Source organism: Furipterus horrens, unplaced genomic scaffold (genome assembly GCF_987537825.1).
Source record: "Furipterus horrens unplaced genomic scaffold, mFurHor1.1.pri manual_scaffold_3, whole genome shotgun sequence".
In the NCBI taxonomy this organism is placed as follows: Eukaryota; Metazoa; Chordata; class Mammalia; order Chiroptera; family Furipteridae; genus Furipterus; species Furipterus horrens.
Genome location: NW_028327173.1, coordinates 180,543,372 through 180,570,298, shown reverse-complemented (window position 1 = coordinate 180,570,298; position 26,927 = coordinate 180,543,372). Strand labels below are relative to the sequence as shown.

The 26,927-nt window shown below is 45.1% G+C and overlaps 1 protein-coding gene across 1 annotated transcript in view; it reads right to left on the bottom strand.

The window, feature by feature from the left end:
* PRKCH (protein kinase C eta) overlaps positions 1 to 26,927 on the bottom strand; it is a 204,397-nt gene that overhangs the window by 55,271 nt on the left and 122,199 nt on the right. Inside the window, exons 8-10 of the mRNA XM_090270959.1 lie at positions 24,020 to 24,163; positions 23,662 to 23,835; positions 3,508 to 3,662 (exon numbers count right to left, since the gene is read on the bottom strand). Of these exons, the coding sequence (XP_090127085.1) occupies positions 3,508 to 3,662; positions 23,662 to 23,835; positions 24,020 to 24,163 (473 nt within the window). The remainder of the gene's footprint in view (positions 1 to 3,507; positions 3,663 to 23,661; positions 23,836 to 24,019; positions 24,164 to 26,927) is intronic.

Below are 26,927 nucleotides of genomic sequence, written 5' to 3'. Positions count from 1 at the left end.
AACGCGGCTTATGAGGCACGGTAGAGATGGCGCCTGTCACGCTGGAGGGCTGGTAAATGAAAGGCATGCTCCTTTGTTTCCCTACCTTTTCTGTAGGGTTTGACTATGGAAAAAAAGTCAATGCCCATGTAAAATTATTCATGAGCACTGTCTGGGCTCCCAATCAGCCAACAAGCCCAGGACAAAGGAATGAATAGTCTTTTTTCCCTTAGCAAAGTGACTCACTGACTGCTTACTTCCCAGCCTTCTCTTCTTGGTCTCTGGCCCATGGCAGGCTCCAGACCTTCCAACCAGAGGCGGTGGCGCAGACCCTGCTCTTGCCTTATCTCCCAGGAACTGGACTTCCGTTCCTTCATGAAATGCAAGTGAATGCGTTGAGAATCAAGGTCAGAAAACAAGTGGAAAAGCACAGGAATGTAATTGGCCTATCTTCTCTCAGTGGGCTAAGAGAGAGAAGTCACATCAGAAGGAGCCCCAGGTACTACCTTCTAAAATCCTGTTGGAAAACAGCTTGCAGATGGTAGCATCTTTGTAATGTGCTGGGAAAAAAAAAAAAAACACCTCCACAAAACAAAGCAAAAACCACCTCCCAAACAAACAAACAACAACTCTATTTAGATAGGTCAGAGATCACCCAGAAAGATCATTTAAGCTCTGATAAAGGCCATCCTGGGACATGAATGATAAATGAGGCTGTCTGACACTCCCAAGCTTCTCACTGTGCTTTCTGGATCAAATTCACACCCTCTACAACCCAAATGTGCCCTTTACTGTGTGGGAATTCCAAGGACTTGGCTTTCAAAGGCTTATCCTTAAGACTCTGCTCTCAGGCCAGTACCCTGAATGGAATTAAACTATCCTGTAAAATAAACCCACAGGATAAAAATAGCATTTGAATCTATCCTAATTAAATGTGCTCCCTTCAAAGTCAACCAGAGCAGTTAGAACCTGTACATGGGATTCAAGTCAAAGAGTAAATTAAAATAAATTCTCAGAATTGAACCATAAATACCAAGAATTGAAATAAAACTTCTCAAGATGTGGACAGATGCTGCTTCACCAGAAACCTCATCAAGTTAGCGCCCGTCTTTCATATTTCAAGACACATGAAACAAGCAGACACAGAGGCGGTCGTATCCTACACAGGAAAGCAGGCTTGCGGCCTCACGGCAATGTGACCTCGTGCTCAAGTGAAGCCTCTGAGTACTTAAGAAAGTGAAGTTAGACCTTTCTGCTTTTCCTGGCTGCTGTGATCTAAATCTTTGTATCCCTCCAACCTCTCCCCCAAATTCATATGTTAAAATTCAGTCCCCAAAGATGATGGTATTAGGAGGTGGGCCTTTGAGAGGTGCTTGGATCATGAGGGTGGGGCCTCATAAACTACATTAGTACCCTTATAAAAGAGGCTCCAGAGAAATCCCTAGCCCCTTCTGCCATGTGAGGACACAGCAAAAAAGAATCGCTGTCACCAGATACCAAGTCAAGGCTGGCACCTTGATCTTAGACTTCTAGTCTCCAGAACTGTGAGAAATAAATTTCTGTTGTTTATAAGCCAGCTAGTCCATGGCATTTTCTTATAGCAGCCTGGATGGGCTCAGATACCCACTCTGCCTCATTTGCATGAATTAAAGTTGCCTGATCACCTAAAGGGATATAAGAAGCCATGCTTTAGTGGTACTCTATGTAAGTCTCTCCTGAGGAGACAGTGTAGCCCAGTGTTTAAAAATGTAGTTTGAATTTTGGCTTCATTACCCATTTGTGGGATGGCTATTAAGCCTTTCTAAGACATAGTTACTCACCTAAACAACGTAAAAAATATTGTTATATAATAACACTATTAGGAGGATTCAGGGAGAAAAGCAGGTAAAAGTGCTGAGCCTATAACAAGTGCTCAGGGAGTCTGCTGCTGCCATTATTATTATTATTTGATTTACAACAGAAATCCCTGTCTAGTAGGGAAGTCGTTGTTCTTAAAAATTAAATATGGAGAAAGCTCTCTCTGGGGTAAACTGAGCAGAGATGGATGGATAAGCCCTGCAGAGGAGAAGAAAACTGAGTTCAAGGCCCAGAGTCTGACACCAGCACCAGGAAGGACTCTGACCTCCTTCCACCATCAGAGACTATATTGGCAACCGCTGCCAGTTGGGCGTTGGGCAGAACACTGAGTCGGGAAATTCCACAGGAGAGCCCCCAGGAGAGCATCGGACCTGGGTATGAAAGCTCACAGCACAGGCTGGCTGAGAAACCCAGGGCAGTTCCCCGGACTTCAGAATGAGCGGAGATTCCTGACTACCCTCAAGAGGGTGAGTCCCTCTGCTTGTCACACAGCCTGGCCCCACCTCTGTGCCCCCCTTCCCTAGTGCATAGTGGGGGCCTGGCTCCATGAGGCTGAACTAGTAGAATGAACTAGTAGACATTTCTGGAGAGGGTCTGTTCTCCTCTTCTGCTGGCCCACATCTTTCTGGCATCGTCAGCCAGTCCTGCTACAATCTTTACTAGTCTCACTCCTCTCTTTCTATGTTGACTCGGGTATTTAAGAAGATTCACTGTTGTTAAAGCTCTCTGACACTTTGGTAATGATGTCAGTTCTGTCATGAGCTCACAAAAGGAATAGCACTTAGCATGGCTAATAAATGACAAATTTCAATCAGGAAATCCTTTATGTTGACATTCATGCTTCTACTCTAAGAGAGAATTTTTCTCAAAAGACAGCAACAATTGCATCTCAAGAGGAAATAAAAAGTATACATGTCAACTAAGTTATAATATGATTTAAAGAATAGGAGAATTGTGGCAACGGGGAAACAGAAAAATTTAAGAATAACAGTTGTCTGACACCCATGATTACATTTCCCATCTTACCTAACCTTCTTCTATCTGACCAAAGTTTTATCAGGTGTTCCCTGAGCTCAAGCCCTTTCAATGAATGGTGTATTATGATCAAAGAATTGTGTGTTATGAAATGGAAGAAGATAACATTTGGGAGGAGGCTCCAGATGAGAAATATCATCAAGCAGAATGTTGCCCTTCGATGGTTCATGTCTTAAGAGTCTCAATCGGTGAGTCACCATTTTACCTGGCTGTGATTCTTATTACCGCAATTTGGGGCAACAGTTACTGACACCTGTCTGTTTAGGCATGGATTTTAAAAATGGAATAAATCATTCCAACATTAAAACAGAAAAAAAGAGGGATCAACAATGTATTCAGCACCTTGCAGGACTTGGCTATAACAGGCCCTCAAGCAAACCCCAGCTGAGCAAACTCATGGAATAGTCTCTTCCCAGCCTCTCAAGCCTATTTTACGAGCACCACATGGGGACAAGTTTTACTTTGCAGGCAACGCTGATCACTGCATTATTCACTTATTCTAATGACACTCCAACCTTTGTGAATTTAATTCCCAAAAGATTTCAATATCATGAGCAATGGAAGGCTGGATTAAGCCAGGAGAGCAAACAAACAGGTTATGAACTATGGGTGGAATTACAAGCAACCAGAACTCACCTGTAGATGATGCCTTTGTCATGTAGGAACATGAGTGCCGAAATGATTTCTGCAGCATAGAAACGAGCTCGTGCTTCCTCAAAACGACGAGACTTCTGAATGTGGAACATCAAATCACCCCCATTCACAAACTCCATCACAAAAAACAGACGATCCTGGATACAAGCACAGGAAAGGATCCAATCAACATTGGATTACCTTGGGCAGTACATGGGGAAAAGAGGTTGTCAGATTGAGCTACAACCTGACAGAGGGTCTGGGCAAAGCAAGACGGGTCTGGTGGGATTAGATCCCTGGGAGGAGATAGGGAGTACTACTGCATCGCCTTTAATTTTTACATTAAATAAAAAGTAGAGAAGGTATCACAAGTCTTTGGTTCCAGTTCTAGCTCTGCACCTCAAGTGCCATGTAACTCTGAACTAAATTTTTCTGGACCTTCAACATTAGTGAAGTGAGGACACAGATGCTATTTCTACCCAAATCATAGGGTTTTAGAAGCTGGAAGAGAGCAACATAAGTTGAAAGGTACATGTCTTTTGTCTGGACCATTCAGGTTAATCATGGGAAGTAAGAGACATCAAACAGTGCCTCAGCCATCACACCTGGACAGAGAACGATCACAGCAAAAGGAAGATGCATTGGACAAATCAGTCAAACGGCTGTCTAATGACAACCTCAGAGTAGCTCCAACATTTGAAATCCCATTCAAACCATCAGAAGACTCCTGAGTCAGGAGTGGGAATGTAAAGACACGGAGGTGCCGTCTTGACTGGAAGGAACTTTCAACCCAGCACATGAAATGGGCTCTTTAAAAAATGATTTATACTGCCCTGGCCAGCATGGCTCATTAGGTGGGGCATCACACTGCAAACTGAAAGGTCACTGGTTGGATTCCCGATTCCTGGTCAGGGCCCATGCCTGGGTTTCGGGCTCTGTGCTCTGCCACAGGCAGAAGGCAGAAGGCAACTGACCGATGTTCCTCTCTCTCTTCTCCCTCCCTTCAGCCCTCTCTAAAATAAAATAAATAGATATGAAAGAATATCTACTACTTTGAAAAGTGACTGATGCTGTGTACTAAGTACTGTGCCAGTGGCATGAATAAAGTGCTATGGAAATTAAGTCCGCTCGATGAAAGAAACGTTTGAGTCTCAATTAAAAAGTGATGTCTCCAAGATTCACAGTGTCCAACGCTTTGTTTCAGCAACCTCTAAGATCAATGGAATTCCGCCTTGCCTCCCACTAACATTTATGAGTCCCAGGTTAGCCAGGTGTTAAATTAGGTGCTGGGAACCCAACAGAGTAAACAAGCATAAAACAGACACTGCCTCTACCCATAAAGAGTATGGGGTGGGAGACACACATCACTTAAAAATAAAAAACAAACAAACAAAACTCATATAAAACAAGCTATTATACAAATTCTGGTAAACTCTGGGAAAGAGACGTGGAGGAAGCAATGAGATCCAGTCATCTGCTTGGGAGTCAAGGGAGGTTTCTGAGCAAGTGGCCTCTAAGCTAAGGCCGGACGGATGAGTGCAGTCAGGGCCGGTGATCGGTAGGAGGGAGGGTGAAATGTCATTTTGTAAGGAAATTGCTGTTTTACCAATTCACAGAGGATGTGTATACAAAGAATCCATCTTTATCTGTGGTTTTATGTGCCACTAGCTTTGCTCCGAGTGTTACAGCTGAGCTGTAAACAAAGATTGTGTGTGTCCTCGCTCACCAACTCCTCATGAGTTTAATCAGGCCCATCCTCATCATAAGACATTACAACTTATCACCTCCTAGTCCTGATTTTAAGACATTAATTAGAAAGGAAAAAAATCCCCTGTATCTGCGAAATGTCTTTCTCCGCTAAGGAGAAGCAAGAACTTAAGAAAGGGAATAACAAGATTCACAGCCACAAAAACCAAAAGCAAACAACTCTTAAGGTTGGCCGAGCCAACAGAGAACTAAGGATAGCAAGCTGTCTGACTAAGCTAACGACCTTCATTTGAGTGTGACTGACAAGGGGGGACAAGGAGAGTTGGGTAGGACAAGCTTGGGTGAGCAATGGTGTTCCACATTTGCTATGGGAAGGACAGGTGGATTGAGCAGGTGAGCTGTGGGGTGGGGGGTAAGAATTTGATTGAGATGGTCTAAGAGCTGCATCCACACAGGCAGTTGTTATGCTGATGTTGTGTTCATTTGGAAGGGGGCACTGGGGGGAGGGGCTGCAAAGATGACCCAGGTAGTAAAGCCACCCTGCACCACCCCACAGGCAAGGAAGTCAGCCTTACACATTTTTGTTAACCAGCCTGTTCACTTTCTTTTGGCTGTGACTAGCAGTCACGTGAATTCCAATAGCCTGAGACACCTGATTTCTGGAATGGGGTCACTAGGTAATTGTCTATTCTGGAAGTCAGTGTACGTGCCTAGAGTTGCTAAGGCAGTAGGAATCAAAAAGATGAGGGAATCCCAAGGGAAATCTTACCCATTTCTAGTTCCCTCCAAAACATTCTTCTGTGTCAAGCTTGGAAAGCCAGACCCTGGGCTAAACTCCAGATCTGGGGAGAGGAAATAACTGCCTTCTAATCCTGTTCCTTCTCCTCTTCCTCAGGCTCCACCCCCCGCCCTGGAGGCTGATTCTCAGATAATGGTGGGGAGTTGGTGGTGAGGAGGCATGTATACCTGTGATACACAGCACAGATGGAGGTCATATGCTTTAGAACTGGGGCCATGTGGGTTTCCTTTCACTCAGTCTCATTTCTAACCTTCTGTCTGGAGCCACCTAGAACCGTGGGTATGACTCACAGCCCTCGGCCCTCAGGCTACATGGAACTCAAGCAGGAAATAGAAACAAGTCAGCTGAGATGTAATATTTAACCAGAAGCAATGGTCCATCCTACCAAAGGCCTAAAATAATGTCACAAGGTAGAAAAATGAAAACATGTTTACTACCGAGCCAAATGTTTTTGCTGTGTGGAAACGCTCTGTTTTCATGCACTTGTCTGACTTAAAATATCTGCTGCAGAGGCGGTTAAAATTTGCCAGCAATTATTCCAGAGATAAACAACAAAAATCTCCAGCTTTTTGCAATGAAGATGCACACATCATGAGTTGGTGGCAGTGATGATAAGTGAGGTGAGTGAGGGGCCATTATCAGAAATGAAATTTCATTAAACACGTCCCCAGGGGAGGCTTCTAGAAAGTGTGCAATAAACAGCAGTGGCTGCTGGTGACTGTGACGAGGAAGATGTTTTCAGTCTAAAAAAAAAAAATCATACATGTGAACGATTTCAGTTAAGGCCAAAGATGCAGACATGCACAGAAAAAACAAAAAAATACCTAGGCAGTGACCAAAGTTAGCTCTCGGTTATGGGATCTGGGATGACATTTATTTCTTCTTTATTCTTTCCAGTATCTCTGAAGGTTTCGAAGCTAAGTGTGAATTACTTTTATAATTAGAAACAAACCAAAGTCACATGGATTTCCTCCACATTTAAAAAATTTTTCATCTGGAAGATGAAAAACAGGAAATTGAAAAAGTACAATTTGAGCAGTTATTATCAGGGGGCGGAGGGAAGCAGCTACAGAAAGAGGGGCCTTCAGGCCTCCATCCCTTGCTGCCCACTAGTAAGGGCCACTGTTAGCCACCTTCTCCTGTCTGGTCTTTCTGATGCCTGAAGTTACAGGCCCTCAGGCTTGCTGGAACGGCATCTAAAATGCGCCTGAACTCGCTCTGGTTTGCTCCCAGGGCTCCACTGGGAACACAGGGTCTGAGTTCTGGCCTGCAGGCCTACTGAGGCTTTGGAGATCTTTTATGCTTCCTCTGAGGTTCTCAGCAAGAAGGGATGTTTGCTAAGCACACACTGTGCCAGGCCCGGGGTGGGGGCCAAGTGTTGTAAAATGAATGAGAGCCCACACTTTCTCTCAGAAGCTCACAGACATGTGGACTGAGCATACCACCCCAGGGCTAAGGGCAGTGGAGGGACACAAGGGGGTGTGACGGGAACCCACAGCAAGGTGAGCAGCCGGGCGGCAGGATTTGGGGGAGGCTAAGAGTAGCCAATTTTCCAGCCTGAAGGATGAGGAAGCACAATCAGGCTGCAATGGGGATAGAAGGGGTAAGGATCAAGGTGAATGAATAGGTCAAGTGTTAGGTGTGAGGCAGGATGTAGTGACTGCAGAGGGAGATGTCCCCAAGGGCTGAGGCTGCTGAGCACTCTCTGACACAGACTGCTACTTTCATAACCAAGTGTTGGTAGAAAAAGCAGAAGCCTAGTTGGGGTGCTTCCTTTCACCCCATCCCCAGGTCACCCACAACTGAGAACCGCAGGACTCGGTCCTATTAACACACACGACTGGACTTAACCATAATTACAAGCCCACTGTCTGAGCTAAAACAGGTGGCAGCTATGAGGCTTGGCTTGGAAAAGGCTCCAGTAAGTGTTGGAACGTACCTACTTACCACATGTAGTAAAACAACATCAGCTACAAAAACAAGTCACCCAGCATGAATTCCATCAACCTGAAGGAAACGTTTCATGCTCTGCGACCGCCCTTTACAAAGCTGGGGCCTGTATTTGAAGTTTTGAAAGGACACAGAAGATAACCTCCACCTTCAACCGCACTCTATTATCTGTGCTGTTCAAGAACAGGTCGCACTGATTACTTACACTAACACTCGGTCATGCTTCACAAACTGAACTGTGAGACAACGAGCGCAAGCATTTTGGGGATCTATATGTGTAGGGAGGCAGGGCAGGAGGGATTAAGGTGGTCATGAGTCACTTCTGGGGCAAGGAAGAGCTTCCGGATCCCACCCTGGGCAGCGACAGCAAAGATGGATGCTTCTGGATGGAAGTCTGTGCAGACAGCCTGTGTGTGGATGGCCACTCCGGTATTTCCAAAGTCCAGTTTCCTAGAACCTGAGCCTGGACATCTGCCCGGCTTTCCCGAGGCCTCTGGCTGCTCTGAGATGAATTCTGCCCTAACCTGCGTGGTAGAACCCAAGGTGCCTGAGACTAGCTTAACCTTAGTTCTGCAGCCAAGTGGCCCAGTCCTTTGTCTGTTCTCCATCTCTTTTGTCCCTGGTTCAACCAACCACAAATGCGGGTCATTAAGACAGGTGAAGAACACCTGGGGGAATAAAAGCAACTCAGAAATCCCTTTGTCCCACACCCTGCTGGTGTGAGTTACAAGAGCCCATGCCTGGTTAATAATAGAATTCCTGTCATCACCTGCCTGGCTCCATTAACCCTTTGTAGCCTGGGCCAAGTCTGCCCAGGTTTTCAGTTCAGGACTGTTACTTCCCCAGGCCAAAGGGGATAAAAAAGATCCCTGAATGCCACTGTCTGTATAAGCAGTGTGCACTCCCTAAAGCCTCTCATAAGGATTGAAGGGCAACTGCATGAGGGAAAGTTTCAAGACAGAACAGTTGGGTTGATGAAAGTGACATGCTAAGACAGTCCCTGTGACAAGATAGATAAGATGACACTGTCTCAGGAGGGTGACCATGGAGTGAGCAGAAGCCAGAGATGAGTCCCCTTTGGGTCACTGAGGTAGACACCTTTGGAGAGTACTGTTTGGTTCACTCACTGATCCTTTTCTCAGAGAACTGCCCTAGCATGGTCACATAGGTACATGTGGGGCATCCTGCAAAAGGCTGGTTGGATCAGGCTGGGCTTTCCACAGTCTCTTTCCCAGAAAATCGAAAGGAGATGTTTTAATTTAGGCAGTAAATGAATGAACATGAGTTAAGGAGCTGAAGCTGCCTTTGTGGTGTGAACACATGCAATGTCTGCGTCAATCAGAGTGGTAAAATCCTGATGATCAAGTGACCAGATGGACAAGGGAGAGGGACGAAGGAGAAACACAGAGTGAGGCAGAGACAAGAGATCAGGGAGCATAACTGAGCCGAGAAGGAGAACCTGGGCTCCTCACGTCTTTCCCTGACAGAGCCCTGGAGAGGCCTGGCCAATTTCTGCCCTTGTGGTCCATGAGACGTCCCCTCCAGCTTTGAGTCTCTGTTTGCACTTCTCCCTTTATTGTGTGACCCTGGTTAAATTGCTTTCTGTTACTTGCTACCAGGAGAACTTCAACTGAAACACACTCCAGCTTGTAAGGGGCAGGAGGTTTCCTTATTTATAAACCCAGGGTAATAACAGGGATGGTGTAATGATTAAACCAGAAACAAAGTGCCTCGCACAGCATGAGGCCCAGAAAAGAATCTCAACAAGTAGGAGCAATTGTTATCACTACATCACACAAGGGGACTAAAACTAACTCTAGGAGATCCTGTGCCCAGCGCCAAGTCTAGGTGTTGCCAAGAGGCAGCACAGCCCGGAGACGAGGGCCTGGGCTCCAAAGCCGGATGCCTGGGATGTGGAGCCACTCCCGCTGTGCTGTTTCTTTTCTCTCTCAAAACTCTGGTCTGCAAAATGCGGATAACAAGACAGCTGAACTGACAGATGTGTGAGGATGAAATGAGTGAATCTAAGAGTTTCAAACAGTGCCCGGAACACAGGGAGTGCTCAACAAATGTTAGCAATTATTAATACCACCCTCCTCATCATTTCCACCTGCGCAGCCACTGCACCTGCTTGTGGGGCTCCGGGCCCGTGGGAGGAGCTGCAGCATACTCAGCGGTGAGCTGCCAGATGTGGAGGCAGAGATGGGGCCTCGCTCAACAGAGCTCTCAGATTGGCCAGGAAGGAGGAATGACATGACAGCAGAAAGAGCAGCTGCAGAAGCCCCGCCTACTCCGCATGAGACAGGAAGATACGGGTTCGAAAAGCCAGGGGGACACCTAGGCAGGCGGCTGGGGTTGGGGGGCATTTCCTGACACCACATGATCATGACCTCGACCTGGTAAGGAGGACTTTTCTTTCTGAGCAGTGATAACCAAACAAGGGGTTACAAAAACTAGATCTGATAACCAAAACACGTTAACCAAAGTTTCACTTGCAGTAAGTTTTCTAATTTTCTGACATCAGATGATAATTCATATTCTCTGTTTTAGGTGTTTATAATCATACTCATAATGATCATTGTAAAGTAAATGAGCTACCACACAAGCACATTATAGTAAGTGAGACTTTTGTAGTAGCTATTCTTCTCTTCTGTGAAGCTGATTTCATTCTTATCAATAGAATGAGAATGACTTTTCTGTTTACAGCAAAAATCCATAGTCCCTTCAATCTACAAATATAAATCTTATTTCAAGAAGTATTTCGGAGAAGATGCAGATGATCTTTTGGATACAATTCAAAGACTAGAAACAACATTAAAAGTTAATGACTGATTTAAGTATTGCTTGAAATCAATGTCAAGCTGGGAGCCACATCTAGACTTATTTACCCAAGTTTTAAGAATTGCCTTGGATTTATTTCTAAACAAATCAGCCCTATATCAAAAGCTGCAGAGCTACTCACTGCTGCAGAGAAGGAAAAGGAAACCTCTGGACATAGCCCTATGCTGACTTTCTTATAAGTGCCCCTTGCATTATGATTTCACCCCGAAGAAGTCAGCTGCAGGGTGAATAGGGAGTTCAAATCAACAGGAAACAGTTACTGACGTCAAAGAGGTCACAGTGGAAAAGCACCCTCATGAGGAAATTTGATTGCACCATGCCTGAACTAGAAACAGCTTGAATTGAACCGCATTAAGAATGATTACAAAGACTTCAAGGAAGAAATAAGGAGAGAGAATCTAATGGCTTCATTTTATTTTTTTTACTTATTTTGGGCAGCCCAGAAGATAGCAGAAGTTAACTCAATCACGCAGCAACCTACCCCTGTCAAGCCCATGGGTATGATACATCCTGTCTTAGCACGGAGACTAGTCTCTGGGAAGGAGAAATATGTTTCAAATATAATAAGCCCTTTGGGAACGTGCATTTCAAACCTGGAGGAACACGCAGCTCTCCTTTCAAAGACCAAGTGTTTCCCTTGTAAACGAGATGCACCACAGCCATCTCTTTTAATGAAACTTGACAAGGCTTCCCGGCATATATACCAGACTGGAGAAGCAATGCGGCAATCTAACCTGCAGTTCAATAGGCTGTGAAGCATCTGGGGAAGGACGTTCTCAATGCATAAATAAGCAGTTAGTATATGATCCGGGATACAGCATAGTCGGAGCACAAGTCCTCCCTTCCTGGCAGAGCCCCTTTGAGGTCCTGGGCCACACACAAACCTTGCCCAGTACCGTTGTGCTGGGCCATGCCAGCTTTGTGGACTTGGTCTTGCTTTTTGTGAAAGACCTGACACCTGGGAAGGCAGAGCCCAGATGCCACCCGACATAGTACATAGACCCTGGTGAGGGTTAATAAACCCTTTGGATACTAACATGGCAGGAGGCGATTTTTGCTTCCTGATACAATTTAAACCAGTAGGTTAGGAAAGCTGGAACAAACCACCAAGATTAGTTCTAGCCACACGCTTTCTGTAACTAAAGTGCAAATAAGTAAAGTACTATGCCCGTGGTTAAAGTAGTCTGTGGAAAAGTTCAAGAGAGGTGGGTCTGCTTCATGCTACTTCAGTTCCCTGTATTTTTGAAGCTTTGATTTTTCTCTGTTTGTAAAAGTAATTCCATATTTATAGTTCACATGTATTGCTACCAACACATTTTTCTACACTGGTTGAAAATCTGTTTTTTCAAGTTTTATCACAGACAGGCACTCCTGCAAATTTAGGGTGGAGATGATGATTTTCACAAAATACCATTGCTTGAATGCCTTGATGATAAACTGGAAGTATCAATATTAAATGCCGAAGCAAGAGAAACTGCAGTATTTCAACTGCTTTCTTTTAACATACCTGATTTTAAGTATATGCTCCCTGAGCTAATCTTTTGCTTCCTACACGCCCCCAGGCTCTGCTAATTCTGCCTTATCAGAGCAGGCTTCCCGTCCAGAATGCCTGGCAGCCTGCTGAGCTCGCTCAGGGCAGGGACCCTGTGCACTTCCCTGATCTCTGCCCAGCCCAGGGCCCCAGTCCCTGCAGGGGCCACAGGGCACCCACCCGGAGCTGTCAGGGGCCCCAAAGCAGGAGCTTTGTCTGTTGACAAACTCAGGAAACAAACAAAAAGACAATTCTTTCATTTTATAAGGCAGACTTGACACACCTTGCTTTGGCTCCTAAAAGGTAAAGTGATCTTTGAGCCCACCTGATTTCTCATATCTAGGACAGACCACCTGATGTTCATCGGAGGCAGTGATTTTCAGCCAAGGAGATTCTTTTGTCCAAAGATGCTTCTAATCCTATCATGCAGAGGACAGCCCCCCATAACAAAGGATTATCCCACCTCAAATGTTACTAGTGAGCAAATGACATCACATTATGCAAATGAATTTTTTTTGCTGGAAAGGTTGAAAATTCACTAGCCATTTATAGACCTGTTGATGCAGATCAAGATGGTGGGGATGAAATTCTGAGCCACGTTGAAGGGATCTTCCTCCTTCAGATCTGTCCTGAAGCCCAAGTAAGGAGGGGCAAGACAAGTTAATGAACGGGCCTCTCAATTCTACAGACTTCCAGAAAAGAACCTTATAACCAGTCTCTGGGTCAACCCCCGCTTATCTGTTCCCTGCTTTGTTGGTTGTGTCTAATTCAATTGAGTCACCTTTCACCACTGGCTTAGAAGGTCTGGGCTCGTTCCCACACCGCAAAGAGTCCTCAGCCCAGCGCTCCCGAGGAGTGAGGAGGTGAAGGGGTGAGGGGACGGAAGAAAAACCTGGACACAGACATGGGCTACAGCACAGAGAGAAAACCAGATATTGGGAGAGGGGAGGAGTTTTGCTAGAAGAACTTCCCTCGTTTGTTTTAGCTGGGAATTGTAAGTGATATCATTTTAATGTTTAAAATGTCATATGCCACACACCATGAGAATGGAATTAAGAGACTCTGGGAAGAGTTCCTAGTCTCACTTCAAAACACCTAAGTGGTAAATCATTACAGCCCATCCTCAATTAGTGGGTAGGAGTGAGCAGTCAATACAGCATGCTCTTTTGCTCTGCAAATAATACACTAAAAGTTGGACAACTCCCACAGAAAGGAAACAGGAACTCCCTGCATGATCCAAAAGGGAAGACAGGGCAGGCCAAAGCCCTCCAGTGGAGCAGGGCAGGTCTGTAAGCTATTAGCTGACAACAGAAGCAGGAAGAACAGAGTCAACCTTGACGGCACAAGGGTTAATGAGTGGGGTGGGGCGGTGCCCCTGCAGCCTGGTGCAGAGGCCAGTTGACCCAGCGGGACAAGGAAGACTGTACAGATAGCAATGGTGAGCAAGGGAAGCAGGCTGGGCTGCTGTTGTTCCCATTACTTCTGCTTTGGGCCTGCCAAGCCCAGTAGTGCCAGGGAACCCATCACCAAGCAGAGGCAGTGCCAATAGCTTGGGCCTCCTCCCAATAATCTCCATCAGGTTCTAAATTCACTGTACCCCATGGAAATAAAAAGTGAGCTTCATATGCAAATGTAACTTCAAGACAAGTCCCTTCTAAGTCGATGGCCGCTCTGAGCCTGCCCTAAATAGCAATCCCCGGACGGCTATGGTGCCCAGCGACACGATGCACAGCCTGTGCAGGCCTGTGAGTGCCCCGGAACACCAGCTCCATCAGGGCGCGGCCTCCACTGTGTTTTATTCACTGCTGCGTCCTCAGGGCTTGGATGGAACCCCACACCTTGAAGGTACTCAGAGCACATTTGCTGCAGGAAAGGACACCTTTGGTCCTCACCTATCAGTGGGTGACTCTCTCGTCTTCCAAGTGGGCTAAGTTGATGCTGCCAGGCATGGCTGATTCTGTCGTGAGAGGCCCTGGAAAGGTCTGGGGCCTAGAAGAGATGGACGCAGCTGGGCTTCTACTAGGAATGAAGTAATTATGGAAAACACAACTATTTCAAAACTAGTCAGCTTTTTCAAAACTGCATGATTCTGCTTTCTGGGTGGTGGGGTGGGGATTACTGTGGCCACTTATAGGGGTGGTTTCAGGCCCCAGCCCAAAGGTGCCAGTCAGTCACGCAGGAATCAACCCAACATCCTAGGGACACCTCTCAGGCCACCCCATGATGCTGCTTAAGGTGCAGATGTTAGGTGGTTTGTTAGTCTTATGGCTACTCTGGTTGTACACCTGATGAAAGACTGGCACATGGGTAAAGCTGTCCCCCAGAGTCCAGTCTTCCTTTTTAACTATACTTCCTCTTGTATACGATCACTGCATTTACTGCGTGCTACCTACCGTCCACTGCTGCGCCAGGCAGCCTAGCTTCTCTTCCCAACTAGACTGAGGATCAGGAGAACTGTTTCTTTCAGCTAGCACTCAATCATTGTGATGCTGGAATGATGGGCTTCCACTCAACTATTTGGCAGAAAGCCCAGTGCATTTTTATTCCAAGAGCCCATCCTGGTGCGTCAAGCCCGGCACTTCGAGGGCCCTGTGGAGGCCAGAATATCTATGGTTTGGCAGCCCCCTTTCACAGTCACAGAAAACCACAGCCAAAACTCCCCACCGCAGAGCTTCATCAGTCATGGGAAACATGGGCCAGGCCTGACCCTGACAAGGCTCGAACCCATCAGCAGAGATTACACACAACGCAAGAACCGCTTTACCAAACAGGGATGGTGGGTCTATGCAATCTCTAGGTCATCAGTAATGACTGTGGCGAGCAACGTCAAGGCCAGTTACAACAGCATAACCACAAAGTGAGGAAACCATGCCAACACTTTCGCACACTGAGTATCCTGACAGTCCTACCCAAACAGAGGGAGCCAAAGGAACAGCACGCTCTTCAGCTCCTCTTACTCCTGACTATTTTCACGGCCCTGTTTACCCACAGAAAGCTGGAAAGCCTGGGAGGCCGAGAGGACAAGGCCGAGGTCCCCAATAACCGCCTGGAAACCCAGCGACTGGAGATGGCCTCTGTGCATTTTGTCCCCAGATGGAACCCTATTAATAGTTGGGAACATGCCCAACTGGGAAACACCATGTTCTGGCTCATTTTCTATTTCCGTCTGAGCCAAAAGCAAACTACAGTAGATGACCCGTAAGCAGACCGAATCGTATTTATGTCAGTCATTGCTCAGGGAAAGGAGGAAACCTAGTTCCAAACACAGAAAGGAAAATATCCAAATATCCTTAGGTATTTCATAAAAGGCCACATACATACACATACACACATATATACACATTTGATGAGATAGAGAGAAAACTGCCTTGATTCCTGCCTAATGTGACTACTGACTATTCTTAGCTGCACACATTCCACAGAGAGCACATATTTATTTGTGATAGATTTGCAGCATAGATTACTGAGCTGAACGACCTGGTTAAGGGCCCACTGTCTGACTCTCGCTTGTTGTGTGACCTGGGGCAAGTTATTTGACTCCTTTGGACCTTAGTTTCCAGATCTTTAAAATGAGGATAATAGTATCTATATCTCTCTGGATTGTTTTGGGTATTAAATATTTCACTCAACAGATATTTATGGAGTACCAAAATGCGCACTTCTATAGACATTAGTAATGAATATAAGCATCTAAAACATATGCCAGGGTCTCAGAGAATAGCAGCTGCTGTGATTTTGTTTTTCACCCAGCGCTTCTGCAAAGCCTGGGGCAGGAAGGCTCTAAGAATGGACCGGCTCTCCTGCATACTGACCGAGGCCTCTTCAGAACTCTCGTCCCCATGTAGGGAAAAGTCTCCCAGCTTTTTTGGCTGCACTTCACCTGTCCTCACCTAATCCACCATCACAGGGCCTCTTCCCCTTACTGGAGATGTCCCTGCAGCTCCAATCACAAGAGGTAATGCTGCTCCAGGAGCCAAGGGTGCCTGCTCCTCCCCCAGGCCAGTCGCTGGTAGCAGCTCAGCAGACAAACGGGTCTGGCTGCTGCCGCCACATGCTAACTGAACACTCAGGAAAGAAAAGGAGCCCTGGAATGCAGTCAGGGCCACACAGGGCCATGCAGGGCTGCAGGGCAGCCTCCCCTCCCCCATGTGCACAAAGCCAGCCCGAGGGTCACTCTCTGGAGGAATTTCTGCCAACAGGTCTCTGATGGAAGAACTTAGGATTTAAGAGGAGGTACTTATCTGTAAAAAAACAAACAAACAAACAAAAAAACCAAAGGCAGGTAACTTTCCTAAAGACAAGCCAGAATTAGAATCCAGAGTCCTCATAATAAGGGTCTTAGTGTAGTCACCTGTCTGATAAAATTCTGGAAGGTTCACTCCAGGGCCACAGGACTCTTTTGCATCTATTTTGTTTATCTGTCTTTCTGTCTCACACACACACATACACTCCTTTGCTATGATGTAATATAACAATGGAGAAAATAATACAGAGAAAAGAATGTTTTCATAACATATTCTAAGTATGATTTCATTTTGCACAAGCATTGTAAATGGATAGTATCTAGTTCATGAGATTCCTGAACCTCCTGACCTTTAGAGGTAGGATTTCTACTGTGTTGAGTGACACCTGAGGAGTGGCTTCTTATGGAAAGTGATGCCCCTGCCAGGAACTCCGGGCACCTCACTTTGTGGACGACCCTTGCAGGCTGACACCCCATGGACACCTGTCAGTCAGTGGCCCAGGTGTCCTGAGGAAAGAACTAAAGGGTAGAGGACCAGGGGGGTGTGAGAACACTGGGCTTCTGCCCCTCTACAGGGAGGGTCATTGCATCTGTGCCCACCCTACCCCCCACCCCCCACCTCCTCACCCCCACCCCGCAGGCGAATCACAAATGCAAACCTAAACATTCCCAAAACAACGAGGTTCTTCTCTGGCTCACTGTTCCAATCTGGCCCTGGCCCTGCTGACCAGAGGCAGTTCTGGGGCGGGCACAGCATGTGGTATATTTTCTAAATGGAAACCTTTGCTTCAATAAACTGGGTCTCTGAACAAAGACGGAAGCATCTGACCAGTATTTACTCTGCCGCTCCCCTTCCTGCTGCTGCCAGAGCCTTTGTTCTTCCCTCTGGGCACTGGGCTGAGCAGGAGGACAGCCAGGGTGAAAGCCCCTGGGGGCTGGGGGTGGGGGGACCTGGATTCCAGTCCTTAAATGCCAGGGGGTCCAGCTGCTGACACAGCAGTCACTGATTAAGATGAAAGGAGGGGGAAGAAAATGCAACCTGAAAGAGTGGGTAAGGCTGGTATTTGCCAGGCCTGCACCCCTGACGTGCCCTCCCCGGCTTAATAATGCCCCCCTCCTGTCACCCCCACTGCGAAAGAAATTAGCAAAATCGGGAAATAGAAAGAAAAAATCACCCATAATCTCACTACCTTCATAACAGTCCCTGGTAGTTTATTGGAATAATTTCCTTCCAGTCTTTTTTTTTTTTTTTTTTGGAGGAGGGGCCAGGTTTGTCAGTTCACTGACGCAGATACAGGTCAGTAATCATCATAAATTCTGTCTTATTTCCTGGGCTCTAATCTCCTAGTTCCATCATTTACTGTATGGACTTTTGGGCAAGTGACTCAACAACTCAGTGCTTCACTTGATAACTCAGCAAACTGAAGGTGACAACTGCACCTGTCTTACAGGGCTCTGTGAGAACTGCATGCCATAAACAATGCATGCGAGGTGCTTACGACAGTGTCGGACACATAATTTTTAACTGCTTAATATTCAACGATCTCTTTACTGGCTGAAGAAAACCTTCATCAAATACTATATTATTTAAGTAAACTTCTATTGCTGAATGCTGACATTGTTTCCAATATTTTCTTATTATAAATAATGCACTGAAAATTAAACCTCCTTACGCATAACACTAATCTTACATTCTTTATGTTGTTTTCTTAAGCTAGATTATCAAAAGTAAAATCAACGGATCCAAGAGTATAAACATTTTTATGAGTCTTGATTCAGATTATCAAAGTACTCACAAACTTTAGGATTTACAATGCTATCAGAAATTTACCAGGATGCCAATTAATGATATACTTGTAAGTAACACATATTATTATGCAAAAATCAGGGGCAATAACTTGTGGGCTTACAATCCTATGTAGCGAACTCAATAAATAATATATAAAATTTGCTTATTTATTGTTTTTTTCCAAGAACAAAGGAGCTCCAAAATTCCTACTTTTGGGGGTGTTCATTATACCTTCCAATATGGGGTCTGCGCTGGCTGCCGGGGAAGCCCCAGGATATTTTTCTTTAGTGTGGGAAGGAGGGGGTCCCACGATGAGCCTCCTTCCTTTTGAATAGTGTTGCATGTATACACGGCATTTCTGCACCCTCTCCTGCTTTCATTCTGACCATGAGAACTGTAAGGTTCAAAGGAATTTTAAGGCAGGCTCAAGCCATTTGAACAGAGGAAAACGAAGTTGGAAGAACTCAGGTCTTCCATTTCCAAGGGCAATGCAGCAGACTGGAGGGCAGCTGGGGCAGTCAAGAGGTACTCAACCAGATGTTGAACGAATGACCTAAATGTTGTATAAGACAACATGGAACTGCTGGACCTGAGCATATAGCCCAAGCTTCAGAGTTGGCCTGACCCAGAGCTGAGCCTTGTCTCCACACTTACGCCTGAGGGAACCTCAGTAAGTTATTTTCTCCCTTTCCCTGGGCTTCTGGGGCACTCATTCCACAGGGCGGGACGTGAAACAAGAGCCTTTCTACAGGGTCTTCACAATGAAATGATACTTTTGCACTTTTCCACACAGCTGCGGAGTGACTCCAACAGCTCACGTCTAAGTTCTTCCGGGGTGGGGGTGGGGTGGGGTGGCGGGGGCTGTTACAGCTCAGCATTACACACTGGTTAGCACCTCACTTTAGAGGCTGTGGCCTGCCCAACTGGGGAACTTAAAGGTAATAATCTACCTGTTGTAATTTCTCATAGTACCTCACATGTTCTGTTCTTTATAGTCAGTTTTTCAGCAGCAAATGGGGATAGTCACTGAGGATTTCGGACAGATGGACAGTCACATACCAGTGTGATACTGGGCAAACCTGAGAAGTCATAAACTAGAGCAAAATGAAAATTGTATATCTCTGTCTCAGCATGATAAAAACTCACTTGATTCTCTTAAGCTGGTTCCCACCACTTTATCACCTGGACTTACGGCAGCGGAAAATTCCCTTTATCCTTTGCTTTGGAGACATCTACTACTAAACACAAATTCTAAAACCTCGCGTCAGTTTCTATCGCTGGAGAAACAAAAATCACCTTGCAGTAATGACTGCCACCTTGTGGCCACATGTGACACTGCCACTAGGAAAAAAATCGCCAATGCTAATGAAGGCTTAACCTGATGAACACTGGAAATCCCACGTGGCCACTAATATTTTGGTATATTGTATAATTTATAGTCTCCTAGAAAATTCTGCATTGTAGACATTACTTTCATTGGGGTCCTAATCTGTTCCAAGTCAATTTCGTGTTCTGTTTTACCATAATGAAATCTAATTGGTGACACCCCTGACTACTCCTACAGAATCACAGGGACTCCCTGGAGTTGAGTATGAGTCACTTCTTTATTTGTTCACTCGAGTAGTTTGAAACAACAGCTGCTGCATGACCAGACAAGGTTCACTAAATGAATGTCCACTGTCTGACTCAAAGGTCATCAGCTGATTAAGATCATCTAACCTAATGTCACAGGAAACCAACCGCTCTTTGGCTCAGGCCGTGGGAAGATGACCTGAGTCATAGCTGCCCTGTCATTTGATTCACAGTACTTGCAGAAGGCTCGAGTCTGAAGTGCAGGCAGGCGACCAGTCTCACTCACCAAAGGGTGCTGTCCTTCTTCCCAAGGGTATTTCACATCTAAGCTGCTACCCACCCGTCTCTGGGCAAACAGCTGGATGAGGGGGTGAGGATGGGAAAGGACTTTATGCAAGCTAAGTGCAGAGCACAGGAAATAGGATTTCAGGACACTGTAGGTGGCAGTGGAGGATGGCAGAACTGGAATTCTGCAAGAGCTATGGGCCGCAGACAAAGGAACAGAGTACCAGGGGTAAGGTGACAGGGGCAGCTTGGAATCCAGGGCATCTGGAGCAGCCACAAACCATGAGCTGAGGACAGCGTGGTTTCAAGGAGCCCAGACCAAGAGGAGGAAGGAGTTCAGGGGGAACATGCCTAAGAAGTTATTAGCTGACACCCCATTTTCTCCCAATATGCTTGGGCAGCATGGGAGTGAACCCTGTGCATCCCCCTGAACATATCCTCCCAGCTTCCAGTCCGCCCTGCCCCTCCCGTTCTCCAGGCTGCACATGTGTCCTTTACAACAAGAATTTGAACACAGACGACCCTTAAACATCTGTGAATGCTCAGCCTTACAGAGAAATGCAAATTAGAACTCTGGAGAAACCATTTTTTAAATCTCTCCAATCATCAAAATTAGAGACAGCAAGCTGTGATGGGAAGGTGGTCTGGGAATGCAAATTTAGAAATTCAGCAAGTGGTAAGAGCCCGGGCCCTGTAGTCAGACTGCCTGGTATCCAAACCACTTGGAAGCTAAATTTCTTTGTCTCTCAGTTTCCTCACATGTAAAATGGGAGTAATGCTAAGAGAACTTACTTCATAGGGTCACTATAAGCATTAAATGAGATAATACACCTAAAGCATTTAGAATAGTGCCTAGTATACACATGGGAAAATGTTAGCTATCTTTAACCACTATGGGGGAGAAGGCCAGTTGGACTCGGTCATAATTTTAAATACATATACTCTGACCAAGCAATACAACTTCTCATAGTGTATCATGTAGAGATAATAGCACAATAAGTAAAGATAAAAGCACAAAGGGACTCCCTGCAGTACTGATTGAAATAAAAGACTGGGTACAACCTAAATATAGCAACAGGAAACAAGTTAAATAAATTGTGTCATGTTCTCAAAATGAAATACGATGTAGCCATTAAAAATGAGGCAGCTATGAATATACAAATAGGAAACAATCTCTAGAATACATTATTATATTTTCAACAAAATAAGGTATAGAATGGTGGGCAATGTTTACCACCATCTGTGTATTTTGAAAAATAAACATGGACGCATATCTGTGGCATGCATGTACACTTCCATGAGCAAAAAATAGTTTTAAAGGCTACCCATGGAATTAGTAATAATTGTGTCTTTCAGAGAAAGGACATGGATATCAGAGGATGCTTATATTACCTATTGCAAAAAATTAGTTTTACAGTTGAAAAATGCAATCTGATATGTCATATATCTCTGTTTAAATTTCTTCCATATGCTCTTAGGACTAAAATCCATGCTTTTCAATACAGCCCCCAAGTCCCTTCGTGGCCTGGCCCCGACCACCTCTGCAGCTTCACTTCTCACCAGGCCCCTCCTCAACCGCCACACTGTACCCACCCTAGCTGTGCTCAGCCCACGGTCTCGCTCACTGCCACACCTGTGCATGCGCTGTTGCCCTCTGTGGCAGCGACTTTCAACCGGTGTGCCATAAGAAATTTTAAAACATGCAATACCTCACTATTTAGTCAGGGGAACTGATCTCTTTTCCTTTAGATTGTCAGATTTTAAAAAATGGCAACAGCCAGCACAACAACAGCCGCCCAGTGAGAATGCCTTATCTTGAACCATAAATATACACGTCATATAATAAGAGCTGCATCTTATTGGTCATGTTGCGTAATAAGGTTGTGTCTGATTGGTTAATTCTTGGTACCAGAAATCCTTATACATAAGTATGGGCACCTGATTTTTAAAAAAGTCACTTTGGAGCAGAAAGGGTAGGTAATTATTATTATTATTATTATTATTATTATTATTATTATTATTATTATTGTAAATCAATCAAAATTATACCTATTTTTTGTCTGGTGCACCACAGAATTTTAGTAATTAGTTTATATGCACCACGAGATGAAAAAGGTTGAGAATTGCTGCTCTGTGGCATATCTGCCTGCATTCCCTTTTTATCTAACTAGTTCTAACTCACCCTCCTGGTTCCCTGAAATTGCACTGCACCATTCCTGGGTTATGTGGGATGTCCCTGTCCCGCTCCCACCACACCCTCTACTGCCCTGATGGTAGCACAGACAATAAGACACATCACAATTGGTAAAGATAAAAGCACGAGGGGACTCACTGCAATACTGATGGAAATAAAAGACTGGGTATAACCCAAATATGGCAATAGGAAACAATGCCAGAATGCCTTCGACTACAAGAAGGTTCTGAAATACCTCTTGGGGGCTCTCAGGAAGCCATTTCCCCTCTTCATTGATAACTGAAGCTCAGTGCCAACTGGGCAGCACAGTGTCCCTCCCCAGGGGATACGCAAGGTTGGTGGGAGTCTATCATGGTGAACCAGCTCCTCCTGGCTAGATATCTGCTCTCCCAGCCTCCTGAGCAGCAAACGGTGAGCGGGTGACACAAGTCTAGAAAGAATTTTCTCTCACTGATGAAAGAAGAGTGGCCCATGAGGTCCTACGTCTCTGCCCCCATGCTTCCTCCTCCGGATGCTGCCACATGAGGTGTGATGTTTAGCACTGTGGTAAATAAACTTGAGACCCCAAGGGGAAGAGATGTCCAACGTCAGTGAGCAACTAAGCCAAACATAACATTGCTGCCACCAGACTCCTCCAAGAAAAAGTATGCACTAAAGAACTGAACTCATTCTTTCTGTTTACTGTATAAACCACTATTGGTTGGGTCGTCTGTTAACTGCAGCCAAAAGCATTCTTAACTGCACACCATTAGAGGGTAGACAGACTCCAATCCCAGGATCAGTCAAGGGTCCCTGATTAAGGCCAGGAGCAATACCTTGGGACATGACAGACCAAGGTGCCCTCTATGGGCCTACTCTGGTCTAAACTCTTGTTAAGCATTTAGGAGTAGAGCCAAGGTCAAAGTCACCAAGATAAGCAGCATATGACATTTACTCTATTCTTAGACTTCTGTAACCTTTACTCTGCTAGAGAAGACTTACCTATTAAGACCTTCACAATCCTAGGACACAGAACCCTCAGAGTGACCCTTCTTTAGGACAGCATGAAAGAAAGTGGTTATAGTTCATTGGTTTCAGGGTTCTCCCACAGGTCATTAGAAGTCAGCGGGTACCTTAATATGGCCCTACCATGGGAGCTGATCCCCCCAAGGTTTCTGATATTCTGCTTTACGAAATCTTCAACATCTTATTGTCTCAACTCTTAAGAAAGGAGGTCATGGAGGCAATGGATGTGAGTCATACTCACAGGGGTCTGAAAGCAGCAGAACAACTGAGTGAGGAAGGGGTGATTGCGGGCCAAGGAGAGGATCCTTTTCTCCGTCATTGTGCACTCCACGTCGTCATCCTGGAGGATCACGTCCTTCTTCAGCACTTTCACGGCATAGAGGTCTCCTGTTTCTTTTGTTCTTGCAAGCATCACCTATGGCGAAGCAGGAGGAGGGAGCATGCACGTGAGAACTCTTGCAGATCTTAGAGTGTGGGCACACACAGGGCAGGAAGGGAAGGACACATGGGAAATGTGAGTGTATATAAATGCACACACATCCAAACAACATACATGCAACATGCTTACTTTAACCCAGACAGTGAAAGCCAAGACTCACCTTCCCAAAGCTCCCCTTCCCCAGGACTCGGATGAATTCAAAGTTGTTGATACCAAGTCGGTTGGAAGAATTAACCCCGACTCCATTTCCCTCTTTGTTGCTCTCCTTTCCCTGTCGTCTTAGGGTCGATCTGGAAACGAGCTTCTGTAAAGAAAAGAAATGTACTGAGTCAGAACTCACAGTGTGGGCATGAAGCATTTATGGGTGGACAAGACCATATTTGCAGTCTCAACATTCAATACAACGCATGAAGTAAGATCAATTCAGCTTGACATGTGATCAGGTTCTGCCACTCAAAACTACCTCTACATCAGCTCCAGACCTGTGCTTACTGTATTTGGGAGAGAATCACTTAAATATATATCTAAGCCACAGAGTTTCAGTTTATGCTCAAGTGGGCATGTATAGAAACACAAAGGCCTTAGTCTGTTCCCTCTGGCTTCTTCCTGTGGATTTTCTACAGGGTGGTCAGGCTCCAAGAGCGCCACCTGCTGTCCATTTCCTACAAAGAGAGGTTTTTAATATCTACTCAGACTCCATACTAGGACTTGAATGAATGAAGCAACATTATTTATACAATATTTTAAATTATATCAGAGAAATAAAACCCATGTTAAAACTTGGACAATGAACAGGTATGAAGGATAAAATTTAAAATACCTATAATCTCACCAGCCCACTCAAAAACATAAAAAAACAAGTACACACACATATACACATCTTCACACTTAATTTTAAAACATATAATAAAATCATTTTATAACACATTTTTACTTAACACTTTATCTTTACATATCCTCCGAGAACATGAGTTTTAAGGCTGTCCAATATTTCATTTTGTCTCTGTATCACCACTTACTTACTATTTCCGATGCTATTAGAAATACAGTAGTCCCTCGTTATATCGTGGTTCACTTATCGCGGCTTCACTGTATCATGGGATTTTAAAAAATATTATATTTAATTATTTATTGCGGAATCTTGCGGTACTGTATACATATGTTGTTAAAGTTACGTAGGTTTAAGAGTGTAGAATAAATGTAAGGTTCCTACTTCGCGGGGGTGTCTGGAACGTAACACCCGTGATAAGTGAGGGAATATTGTATTGGTTATCTTTCATTTTTCACTAGTATAAATAACACCACAGTGAACTTACTTGCAGTCAAATCTTCAGAACAGAGTGATTAGGAGTCTAGGCTTTCAAGCAGGTATGGCCTACCTGGGTTCAAATCATAGTGCTGCAACCTAACCCAGTGACCTACCCTTCCTTTCTGTGCCTTAGTTTCCTCTTCTAACAAAGGGGATGTTAGAGCACCTGCTACATAAGTTATTAAAAGGAGTGAATGAATAAATGCATATAAAGCACTTAGATTGGTGTCTGGCACAGTCAGTAAACATGAGTACGGCTGTCATCATCATCATCATCATCATCATCTATTTTCTTAAGATAATTTTCTGGAAATGGAATTCTTTGAGCCAAAGCATACATTTTAAAGCCTTTTGATATGCAGTCAATGTGCCCTCTAGAGAGGCTGACCACCAGCACAATGAGTGCTCCAGTCTCACCACACCGAACCAGAGCTCTGGCCTCAGCAGTGGATTCCTCAGCCCCATCCCAGCAGTATAAGCAGGTCATGCTGAAGGTGTTCCCAAAGGCAGGGTGACTTGCAGACGTCCACCTGGGGACATGTATAATACAAGCTACCACTAACAACAGATCATAAGTCTAACATCCTGGACCTTTTGACCTATTTAGACTTTTTAAAAAGCAAATCTGGGGCAACTTCTAAACAATGTTTGCAATAAACAACTGTGCAATAGCCCGAAAATACAATGACTTTATCTATTCAACCCAATAAAATGATAGCAAGATATAAAATGAATTATCTTAAATATTCAGTTGTTTTAATAGTTTCTCCTCCCAATCTCTGACCACAAATTTTTCAAAGACTGAAATGTTTTACCAGCTTGAATTTCACTTCCTCCACTTCAATACTTCCCTTGATTGGGTTGACACTGGCAGAAAGCTCTGAGCCAGTGCTTCTCAATCTTTGTTTTAACCCATTCTTCTCTTTTAATAGACTTAAGATTCCCTGTCTCTTTTTAAGGGTACACTGTCAAGTAACAGGTAGCTGGTTTTCCCATTATTAAATATAATATGAAAGATACTTGGTGACATAAGACAAGTGGCATTGCCTATTCCTAGAGGTTGTACCACATGGTCTATCTTATTTTAGAAGCCCTGGTTTGGGCTGAAAACCAGGAACAGCTGTCCTGTGCATTAGAAATCCCCCTCATGGCATCAGCATTCTGCCTGTCTACCCACCAGACAGACAGACAGACTTCGATGGACTTTGCCAATGCCTCCCTGAAATGTCAACAAATACAATGTTCACCAGGTATCCTTCAGTAAAAAGGAAATGGGGTGGTTAGCTGACATGTTCTGGATAACCAAGGATCTGACAGTGACTGGACTTCCTTTCCTAAGTTCTGAGAGACATCTAACAGATAAGTCTACAATTTTTCCTGAACTGGCTATCATGTCCGCCTTTCAGAAATCACAGCTGTAGCCATGGCTCCTTCCCAGCTGTCTGCAGACCCTGGCCAGGAAGGCAGCAACAGGTCGTGGGCCTGGAGAATGACCGAGGTGCTGATGGACAACAGCAGGTGGAGGTCGCTCCGTGAGGTGGCGAGATGAAACATGTCCAGGGCAACTAACACAACTCCACCCACTCCAGGGAGCTGAGAGGAAGGAACTCGTGTCTGTCACTGGACTAGAGAGATAAATGTGCAATCCATAAACCTAAACTGTGGAACAGCTGAATCCCAGGGCTGTAGAGAACCTCAGATAGCTTCAAGCTCAACCCCTGAAGAGAGAGGAAGCTAAGGCCCATTGTTAACTGCAGGG